This window comes from Podarcis filfolensis, assembly GCF_964270895.1.
Source record: "Podarcis filfolensis genome assembly, chromosome: 6".
Taxonomy (NCBI): domain Eukaryota; kingdom Metazoa; phylum Chordata; class Lepidosauria; order Squamata; family Lacertidae; genus Podarcis; species Podarcis filfolensis.
In genome coordinates this window covers 68,069,261-68,080,600 of record NC_139609.1, presented here as the reverse complement: position 1 = coordinate 68,080,600, position 11,340 = coordinate 68,069,261, and the positions used below count along the sequence as shown (strand labels likewise).

The following is an 11,340-nucleotide window of genomic DNA, read 5'->3' as shown; positions in this document are numbered from 1 at the left end:
TGCATTTTCAATAAAAGGACACATTCTACTCATGTAAAAACACACTGATTCCCAGACCGTCTGAGGGCTAGATTGAGAAGGCGATTGCGCCGCATCCGGCCCCTGGGCTTTAGGTTGCCTACCCCTATTCTACATCTTTTGAAATCAGTTTAAATTATGATTATTTTATTATTTTGAAATGTTTTAAAATGTGATTTTATTTTATTTTAAATTCTGTTGTTTCAACTTTTTGATGTTTGCCTCCCTGGGCTCCTTTTGGGTGGAAGGGCAGGATAAAGATTTAATTTATGAATAAATATGGGGACCTGTTTCTTAATTGTTGCCATTTAGTTGGTAATGCTGCTGTTAATGATCCACCCTAGATCAGACGTCAACTTGCCAGTAGGTCTACCAGCTTCATTCCAATGGAGTAGAGCATCACAGAAGTCCTCAGCACAGTCACAAGTGGATGTCAAGGTAGTCATGTCTTCAGATACCTCTGAGTCCACTTTTTGCAAGCAGAAGCAAGAGGCGTCTTCTCACTGGCATGGAGATAAATCTTCCTAGGGAACTCAGCTCTGAAATATTTTTTTAGCAGCAGACCGAGTCTTGGAATGGGTGAAACATTAATAGATAAAAGTGTCTCTGAACATGTGCAGAGATCTCTTTCTCTGGTACTGAGTAGATGGAACCTGTTCTGCCATAGCAAGGGCTAAAGAGAAGAGCCCTCTCAATTTTTGAATTAAGCATTTTGCAGTGACAGTGGCTGACTTCTTAGCAAAGGATTTCAGTTCTCTGGGATATGGAAGCAAGAGAAGCTCTCCGATGTGGCTCTGTCTGGTGCAACATTCTGTTGCAGTTCAGCGAGCCAGACCCCACCCTCCACCCTGATACACAAACACACATGCACAAAACAGGCCACTACCTCTTTAAAATATTGCAGGCACAGCCGGTGCAGTGTGCTGGACCATGTGATAGCTTGAAAAGCGGTTAGAAGCTGCAGGAGAGGAGACTTGGGGATGAGAGCTGCCTGCCTGCCTGCATCAGAGTTAAGAATACACTGCAGTGAATCAAGTGCTCCTTCCAACCGGGGGAGTAAAAGTTCATGCCGTAGGGAGAGCAGGGCAGGTTTCATTCATCTGCAGGATGCCAGGAGCCACGGGGATCTAACAGAGCCATCCGAGAGCAGAATGGTACCTACGCTCCCACAGCCTGCCTGCCCTGGGTGTGAAGTCTTCACTTGGAGGAGGAAACAGTAACACACACTGGAATCTGTGTAGGAGAAAGTGAGTCTGAATCTTGTACTTCCTCGCTGGTTTGGGTCTCTCTCTCTTTGACCACAGTGTGCAGGGTTATTTCTGCTATGTGTTTATTGAAGCGGTGGGGTTTAATCTAGAGGCAGGGAAATGTTCAAGAGCAGCAGAGGGAGGCGTATCATTTGAAGGGGAAATCACGGTGAGGAAGGGCTGCCTTTGTTACAGAAATCAGGTCTAAGCATGACAAATATTTGCCAGGAATCTGCTGTACATTTTGGATTCGGGGGTGGGTAGTTCGGAGAGAGTAAGAAATTCCAGGAGGAGAGAAAAGTGAGATTTAAGGGGAGGGAAGGGGCTGGAGATAGAGGTCAGAGGGGTGAGTGTCAGGAAAATGTATGGATATAGAGAGCAGGACGTTATTTCTCAAGTAAGCTTCTCCTCTCTGCTCCACAGAGATTTCACATGCCACTGTCCCTTGAAATGCTACCAATTTGTTCTTTCCAAATGAAATCTATTTTCTCCCGAAAAAAATCAAAATAGAAAGGTGTAAACAAAAAAGAGAGAGAGTATTGTGGCATTTTAGAGACAAACTGCTTTATTATTATTATTATTATTATTATTATTATTACTGCTGCTGCTTGAGCTTTTGCTAGGCTTTCTATACAAGTAATTGTTTCTCTGGAACAATGGGAATGACTTGCTGCATTCGTAGCACTATAGTCCTGATCCAGGACTGATAGCTTTGTAACTGTAAAAGCATAATGAGAGAAGGAGCAGTGGAAGCAAGGATTGTCTCCCTGCAGGAAGAAAAAGCACAGTTCAAAAAGTAGTCTGGATATCTACGTGTGTGGTGGGAAGGGTGTTATTTTTCATGCTGCTATCCAACAGGAACCCTTGACTGTCACACCAAAGCATGCAAACACCTATCACAAGATTGCTTGTCACACCTCTTTGTGTGAAGGCTTTTCTGGGGACAGGTTGAAGTACCATAGGAACATGCTAACTCAGTTTAATCAGAGACCATGATGGGGCTCCAAAACTGAACTTGTGTACTTTCACCAGTACCCATTTGTCCGCACAATAAATCTGCAGTTGCTTCCCATCTGTAGCGTGCAATTTGCATGTCTTCCCTCAAGATAGCACTCATATTGCAGAGTTGTCACCTTTTCCAAACATTCACGCCTTATGAGTGAAACATTGTTTAGCCAGGGACAGGTGGTAAATCCCTTGGATTGTGCTTTAGTTGCTGCTGTGGTTGATGTGTGGAATGTGGTTGCACAAGTCCACCTATTGAATATTTGTCTGTGAAGTGATTACTGCAAGTACACCTCCACCCTATTCTTGACTCTTTTGTGAAACTCTGATTCTGTTATCCAGATAGGATAGGCTGTCCCATTTCTCCAACTTCTGTCTGGAAGTGCACATCTTACTATTTTTTTAAGTTTTAAGGGGTATTATCATTATTATCTTTCTATACTGTATTTGCATAAGGATGCCGTGACGCTGTAGTTCACATGGCTGCCAACAGATGGTGCTGTGAGTTCCAGAGTTACAAGAGAACAGCACCGCTACTGGAAGCCTTTCTCTTTCTCAGTGGCCACCATCACCAGGGGCAAAACAAAGCAGAGAAACCTTTCTCCTCTTTGTCCCACTGCTGCCACTTCCACTACTGTTGAGGAGAAAAGCTTCCTTCTTGGCTGCCATCAAGCACAAGAAAGAAGCCTTATTTCAAAACTCAGGCCTCTTTCTCAGGCAATGAAGTCTAAGGAGAAAGGGTGATTGGGTGGGGTAGAGTGGGGCTGGCTAGTGAGGTGAAATAAAGCAAGCAGCCCCTAGTTAAAAAAATTTATAGGTTGCTTCACAGGTGTACAAGATAAAATCAGAATAAAACACAGCAACAGAAGCTCTAAAAACAATAAAATCAATGCAACAAATTTGCGAAACAATAAAACCACCACTACAAACTCCAAAAACAGCAAACCCATTTTTCAGTGAGCCCCTAAATATCATGATACAAGGTGCCTATCTGATTTCAGCTAGCAGTTGACTCCAGAGAGCTGGAACTGCAACACTAAAAGCCCACTTTCTGGTACAAGGCATATGGTATTCTCAGCAACACACTGTCTGAGAAACACAATTGCCAGGTTTTGTCAGGTATATTTGGTGAGGAAAACCTCAATCGGTGCCCGGTAGTATATTGGCAGCCAGTGGAGCTCCTTTAGCAGATAAGTTATATGGTGTGAATGGTGTGCCTCAGTCAACAACCTAGCTGCATGGCCAGGAGACTGCAGTATAGTTCTGCAGAGGTTACTTGCAGAAGTCTCCCCTGTTGGCTACAGCACATCTCTTGCAAGTTTGCTGGGGTGATATGGAAAGATATTCCCGCAAAGAAAAGGGAAGTGGACACAGCTAAGTGGCAGAGCACATGCTTTGCATGCACTGGTTCCTGGGTTCAATCCTTGGTATCTGCAGTCGAAAAAAGGAACTAGGTAGCTGGTGATGTAATTGGCTTCTCTCTTCCCAAGACTCTGGAGAGCTCTAATCCAGCAGAATAGGTATTATTATGCTAGATCAGGTGTGAGGAACCTTAGGCCCTCCAGATGTTGCTGAACTGCAACTCCCATCATCCCTGGTAATTGGCCATGGTTGCTGGGTCTGATGGGAATTGTAGTTCAACAGTACCCAGAGGCCCAAAAATTCCCCACCCCTGTGCTAGCTGAACAATATTCTGACCTGCATTTCAAAAAAGAGGTGTTTATTGGCTCCGCCTGATGCTTCCTAAAGAGAGAGAAAAAATGAATGCATTAGGAGGAAGTTTGGGAAGTGCTGTTTAAAGTATACCTCATACAAATGTAATGGTACAAGCCTATATTACTAGAGAGAGAAGCAGACAGGCAGGCAGGCAGGCAGACACATTATAAACTTGCTGTGCTGAAGAAAAGGAAGGCTCATTCAACAATATAGCTGTCCTGCATTAGTGGCAAATGCAAAATGATGCTTTACATTGTTATTGAATGGTAATTGATTGGCTTGTTGTTCCTGCTGAGTTCCAAGCACTCAGAACGAAGTCCCATTGATTTTGGTGAGACTGACTTACTTCCCAATGTAACTGAGATATAACAGCTCAGGGGCTGAATCACGCTAAATATCTTTTCTGGGGCAGGGGAGCTTGTGAAGCCCAGCAGCCCCACACTTAAGAGCGGAACATCTGGAGCCATGGGAGCACTTCTCTTAGCTTCCCACAGCAAGTAGGTTAGCATCAAAAAGAATGCAGAGAAACAACAGGGCGTTCCAAATTCATTAATCCACCACCATCTTAATAATATCGGCCTAAATCTGTCCTAAATTTCATGGTCAGTGTAATATGCCGGTTTATGAGGTTCCCCTGGTGGTAACCCATGGAGGAGCCTTTTTGGTGTTGGCTCTGCATCTGTGGGATGGGTTCCTTATTGAAGTGCATCTTGCCCCAGCCTTACATTCTTTTAATTGCAAGGTAAAAAAAGAACACTATTTTTGGTCCAGCTTTAAGAGGCTGCTGGGCTAAGTCGTTTCAGTGATGCAATGAATTATGTTATTTATCATAATTATTTCCATGTTTCTTTTTATTGTGCATTATGTTTTTTATCCTACCTTGTTTTTGTAAACCACTCTGTGACCATTTTTGGTGAAGGGCGGTATAGAAATCTCCTAATAAAATAAATAGAGCAATAAATAAAATAGGAAGAAAACAGGGATTTCAGGGATGTAAGGAAGACGCTGCAGGATCAGAACAAAGGCCTGTCCCAGGGAAGGTGAACCAGCAGTCTTCCAGATGTTGTTGTACTACAACTCCCATCCAACTCCAACATCTGGTGGGCTACAGGTTCTCCATTTTTGGCCAGTCTAGTGCAGCATCCTGTTTTCTTCCTTAACCAACCAGGTGCATATGGGATGTCCGCAGGCAGGACATTAAGGCGGTCCTGCTGTTTCCCAGCAACTGGTATCAGAGGAATGCTGTCCCTGATTCTGGAGTTAATAATCAGCCATCTTTACTAATAACTATGGAATGTGATTTATCAGGAAGAGAGGTTTCTAGAAAATGTGGGACAAACAGGGATTGTCCCTGTTAAATAGGGACACTTGGAGCATTTGCACATTATCAGTATAGCTTTAGTTACATAAAGACAAAATCCTCCTCTCTGGTATTTTCTTGTAAACCACAAAGCCAGCATATAAAAGACATCCCCAGTGACTGCAATCCTGGGGTGTGTGGGTTTTTTTGGAGGGGGAATACTTTGGAAGTTTGCCAAAGCCTGATAATCTTGTAGACACAATGGAATCTATTTTTATTTAAACAAGAATCTTGGAACTAGGCATGTGTGGACAAGTGTGGCCACTTCTCTTAGGAACTTTCATAAGGCTAGTCTTCTGCAACCATGTGACCAATCAGCAGCATTCAGAGATGCTCTCTTAATGCTGTTTAAAAACTACCTGGCTGCTGAACTGGAGAGATAGGGACCAGAGGTGGCAACAGTGAAATTCTAAATCTCTCATTGCAGCAGCCAATATGGGCAGAAGGGCAGGTTCTCTGCACAGCAGGCGCACTGAGATTGCACAGCCCTTCAGTGTGAAGTTCCTGGTGGTGACCAGGCTAGGGATGGCAAATTTGAGCTGGAAATAGTCGAAAAACAGTCAATGGTATGGAAAGAACAAGAGACCATCGTCTGCCAGCACTGGGAAATCATTTGAGGAGTTTTGCAGTGTTTGCGAAGGAAATTGTGGCATGCAAGGAAATCTGTAAACTTACTGAAGTATAGAGTCAGGCTATATAACTATTTTAAAAGTTGGTAATGCTTGATTGTGAGGTTATTTTGGATGCCTCTAATGCGGATATCGGGATGCGGGTGGTGCTGTGGGTTAAACCACAGAGCCTAGGGCTTGCCGATCAGAAGGTCAGCGGTTTGAATCTCCGCAACGGGGTGAGTGCCCCTTGCTCAGTCCCAGCTCCTGCCCACCTAGCAGTTTGAAAGCACATTAAAGTGCAAGTAGATAAATACTTCCAGCGGGAAGGTAAATGGCGTTTCCGTGCGCTGCTCTGGTTCGCCAGAAGCGGCTTAGTCATGCTGGCCACATGACCCGGAAGCTGTACGCCGGCTCCCTTGGCCAATAAAGCGAGATGAGTGCCGCAACCCCAGAGTCGTCCACGACTGGACCTAATGGTCAGGAGTCCCTTTACCTTTACCTTTAATGTGGATACAGATAGGTAGCCGTGTTGGTCTGCCATAGTCAAAACAAAAAATTTTTTTAATGTGGATATATTTGTGTATGGTTTTAATTGCTGTTAGCTGCCCTGGGTTCCAGGAGGATGAAAGGCAGGGTATGAAAGCAATACCTAAGCGAAGAAATGCAAAAATGAAAGATGTTTGGGTTTTGAATACTTTGGTGGTCTCTTCTGTCTTTAAAACACATGACTCCTTTGATCCTTTCAGGCAACACAAGGGTTCTCAGAGCACCATGCCGCATCACATCTCGGGCTTCCAGGCTGCCTACATCACCATCGAGGTGCTGATCGCCCTTGTCTCCATACCTGGGAATATCCTGGTGATCTGGGCCGTCAAGGTGAACCAGGCCCTGCGGGATGCCACCTTCTACTTCATCGTCTCCCTGGCAGTTGCAGATGTAGCTGTGGGAGCCCTTGTCATCCCGCTTGCCATCATCATCAACATTGGACCACAGATACATTTTTACAGCTGCCTGATGGTGGCATGTCCTGTCCTCATCCTCACGGAGAGCTCCATCCTGGCACTGCTGGCCATTGCTGTGGATCGCTACCTCAGAGTAAAGATTCCGATGCGGTAAGAGACAGCCACCCATGCCGGAGGGAGAAAATATTGCCAGAGGCGGAGTTAGATTTCTTTTGGGAGGGGGTGTCATATGGAAGGTCATGTTGCACAGGGAGAAATCTGTGCTTCTTCTGTGGAGTCTGGTGGCTTTGTCAGGATTCTCAAAATCTCAAGGGCTTTCCCCCCTTCTTCTTCTTTTTCTTGAACCTGGTCCACTGAGGCATTTGCCAGTGAAGCTGATGCCTTGCCTGCCATCATTTGGGACCCTCGGTGGGCGTGCTGCTGCAAGCTGTCAGCTTCTGCCTTGCTCTGACAAGCGAGAATGTGTACACGGCAGCAATGATGTTGTTGTAATGGTTTGTGGACTGAGTAAGTGCAAGGAGGCCCTGCTTAGTTGTTCCTTAGCCGGTGCTAAGAGATAAAAGGGATCTAAGCAACATAACAGGTTGTATTCCTTTAAATTATACAGCATACTGTACCTGCTTTGGGGTGGGGTGGGGATGATAGAGGATGCGGGAGAAAATTGACTCAGTTCACTTTTAAAGGTGAACCGACCTATTTCACAGCTTCTGAAACAATATGCAAACTCAAACAGCTGTCCTTGGAAATTCAGGCTTCTCAAAATTTTGCAGTTCCAACCAAACAGTGTTCGCAAAAATGCATTTACTAAAGTGTGCATTAACATGCATATCTTCATGAAAATAACATACAAAATGCATTATATTTGGGGGAAATATTTTGCAAAAATGAATACAGAAATGTGTACATACATTAGGATGAATTTGAAAAAAAAATTGCCTGTGAATTTTCATGTGGAATTTAAAAGAAAAATCACAAACTGAGGTGGAAATGTGGAAAACCGAGCTTAAATGAAAATGAAAAATGAAAAACTGAAACAGATGGATTCACTCATCCCTAAAATGGTCTGAAGTTACTGATGTCTCTTAATTTGATGGGTCTGTTCTGAAGAGAACTGACATCGGACGCAACCCTAAGTACCCCATGGGTGAGAAGTTGTCAACCCCATATTGCAGTCATTAATAATTACTCAACTTGACACAATGTCTCATGTATAGGACTGAGCTGAGAGTTGGCCCTAGGATCTTTCTGGAGGCTCAGCCTGCCCTCAGCTGCCTGTCTTCCTACTTAGAACCAGTCCATGCAGTGCCACTACCTGTCAGCTTCCTCCCCCTTAGTCTCTGTGTTGCCCTTGTGGATTCAGCAGAGATGGGGGCGGGACTTTAATTAGTTGGCTCTGTCTGTCATTGGAGTCTCCCTGCCTGCTGCCTGGCCATTCCTGGTGGGCACCACCAGCCCCATTGCATTCTACACCACATGTCTTTAAATATACAGTGGTACCTTGGGTTACAGACGCTTCTGGTTACAGACTCTGCTAACCCAGAAATAGTACCTTGGGTTAAGAACTTTACCTCAGGATGAGAACAGAAATCGCGCAGCGGCGGTGCGGCGGCAGTGGGAGGCCCCATTAGCTAAAGTGGTACCTCAGGTTAAGAACAGTTTCAGGTTAAGAACGGACCTCCAGAATGAATTAAGTTCTTAACCCAAGGTACTACTGTACATTTCCTCTATTTCAGATCTTCAGGATGTGAGTGCTGTTGTTTATGTAGCCAGAACAACTATTGGGGCGGACAGGGAGATAATAGCCCCCATGAGAAGCCCCCTCTGTGCTTCTCACAGAGAACCCAGGTTTGAGCGTGAATATTTCAAATAACCCTTCGCTGATTGTGCAGCGTACTATGTGTTTAAGAGTAAATAATATAATTATCCTCACTTATGTACACGTTAATAACTATTTGTGCTGACTGTGTACTTAACTTATTACTAGCTTAGCCACTTTCCTTGGGGCTGGCAGAGGGCCCACCCCACATATACTTAAAGGTCACATCATCCCAATATACCTGACTGAACAGCCTGAGCAGGCTGGGATCTGGGGCATCGTTTTCCGTGGCAGCAGAATTGCTGACTGCCACGTCTCAGCCAGGTGACAGCACAGAACAGCATGTGGAGCTGTTGGCTGTGCTGTGTTTCCACCCACACAGTTAGCGCAATATGCTCTAGCACCAGATCTCAAAATAGGATTGATTTTTTTTAAAAAAAGCATTTGGCTTGCAACTCAGCCACATAAGGGATCTTTGCTCACCCCCTTCATGAAGCTGAGAGTAAGGAAACCTTCCTCCTTGTGAAAGAGTAAGTCTAGCTGAGGCAATTTGGCTAGCAGAAATGTAAAAGCAACCTTTAAATACCTTTAAAGTGCTGTGGCACCAACTTTAACCAGTCATGGCTTCCCCCAAAGAGTACCGGGAGCTGAAGTTTGTTAAGCTGAAAGTTGCTAGGGATTGTTTGTTAAACCAAAAGGAGCATCTCCACCCCCATCGTTCTGCCCGGACACTGGGGTCCAGCTCCAAGGGCCTTCTGGAAGTTCCCTTACTGCGAGAAGCAAAGTTACAGGGAACCAGGCAGAGGGCCTTCTCAGTAGTGGCTCCCGCTCTGTGGAACGCCCTCCCATCAGATGTCAAGGGAATAAACAACTATCTGACATTTAGAAAACATCTGAAGGCAGCCCTGTTTAGGGAAATTTTTTAATGACTGGTGTATTTTTAATCTCCTGTTGGAAGCCGCCCAGAGTGGCTGGGGAAACCCAGCCAGATGGGCGGGGTATGTAATAAAATTATTATTATTATTATTATTATTATTATTATTATTATTGACCACTCTGAGAATTGTAGCTTTGTGAGATGAATAGGGGCCTCCCAATAACTGCAAACCACAGCTCCCATAATTCTTTGGAGAGAAGCCATGACTGGTTAAAGTGGTATTATAGCATTTTAAAGGTATGTTGTGAATGTGGCTTGAAGTTGCCTGTCAGTAGATAGACAAAGCAGGCATATGGGCATAGCTGTCAACCTTCCCTTTTTTGGCGGGAAATTCCCTTATTCCAGTGCCATTTCCCGCTGCTTCCCGCTGCTATCCCGGATTGTTAGATATCTCGTAGACTGTCCCTGGGACAGGTGAGGCTGCTGATCCCTCAAATCTGAAAGTTGACAGCTATGCATATGGGTCACCTGTCCACAGTCTTCCCCACTATGATGAAATATGCTGCATTTCTTTTTAAATTATAGTAATAATTCCTAAATGTCTATCTTCACATATAAATTAGCGCAGGCAGGTTCATGCAAAACTGTGTCCTCTTTTAGTCCTCTTTTTTAGACAATGTATATTTCCTATTTGTGGTATTGTGTTTGTGGCCCCCTCCTTAAGGATGGTGCACATTTGTATGTACCAGTGATAAAGTGCATTCAGGAGAGCTATTTGTCTTCTGGTCCCTCTGCTGTGCTTTGGCATTAGTAGCAACAGAATAATTAACAGTTCAGCTGGTAGCCATATGAGGAATATTCTCCACAGCCAGGAGGAAGGCAGCCAGTGGTGTAAAGGCATTGCATAGGGACACTCATTCCTGTTATCTCCTTGTTCTAAGCAAATAACTCTCTCCAACATCTCTGTTGGCTTCAGGCTGATTCAACACTTTTGCATTGTTCTTGGATTGTAAATTGAATTGTTAGCTCAAGTGCAAGGCTGAGTTGCACTGTATAGTACATGTAGAAGTGTTTGTAGCTCATTGGTAGAGCATGTACCTTGCGTATAGAAAGCCCCAGATCCAACCCCAGAATCTTCAGGTAGAGCTGGGAGAGAACTCTCCCTGAAACTTTGGAGGTAACTTTGAAGATAACACTGAGCTAGATAGACTAATGGTCATCTGACTTGGGATAAGTAAGCTTTCTATGTGTTGAACACGTTTAGAAGCTTTCTATGTTTTTGACACATTTAGAACTCTCTCTCTCGCTCTCGCTCTCGCTCTCGCTCTCCCTCTCCCTCTCTCTCTCCAACATCTCAATCTTTTTGCAATTAAAAATATCCTCTTAATTAGGACCCCCTACTCTGTACTGATGGGACGCGGGTGGCACTATGGGTTAAACCACAGAGCCTAGGACATGCCGTCGGTGGTTTGAATCCCCGCGACGGGGTGAGCTCCCGTTGCTCGGTCCCTGCTCCTGCCCACCTAGCAGTTCGAAAGCACGTCAAAGTGCAAGTAGATAAATAGGTACCGCTCTGGCGGGAAGGTAAATGGTGTTTACGTGAGCGGCTCTGGTTCGCCAGAAGCGGCTTAGTTATGCTGGCCACATGACCCGGAAGCTGTATGCTGGCTCCCTTGGCCAATAAAGCGAGATGAGCGCCACAACCCCAGAGTCGGTCACGACTGGACC

At 44.8% G+C, this 11,340-nt stretch overlaps 1 protein-coding gene across 1 annotated transcript in view; it reads left to right on the top strand.

Moving 5' to 3' along the window:
* The first annotated feature begins 826 nt into the window (after positions 1–826).
* Positions 827–11,340, top strand: part of ADORA1 (adenosine A1 receptor) — a 59,280-nt gene continuing 48,766 nt past the window's right edge. The window contains exons 1-2 of the mRNA XM_083617567.1: positions 827–1,265; positions 6,704–7,069. Of these exons, the coding sequence (XP_083473693.1) occupies positions 6,729–7,069 (341 nt within the window). The 5' untranslated portion in view covers positions 827–1,265; positions 6,704–6,728. The remainder of the gene's footprint in view (positions 1,266–6,703; positions 7,070–11,340) is intronic.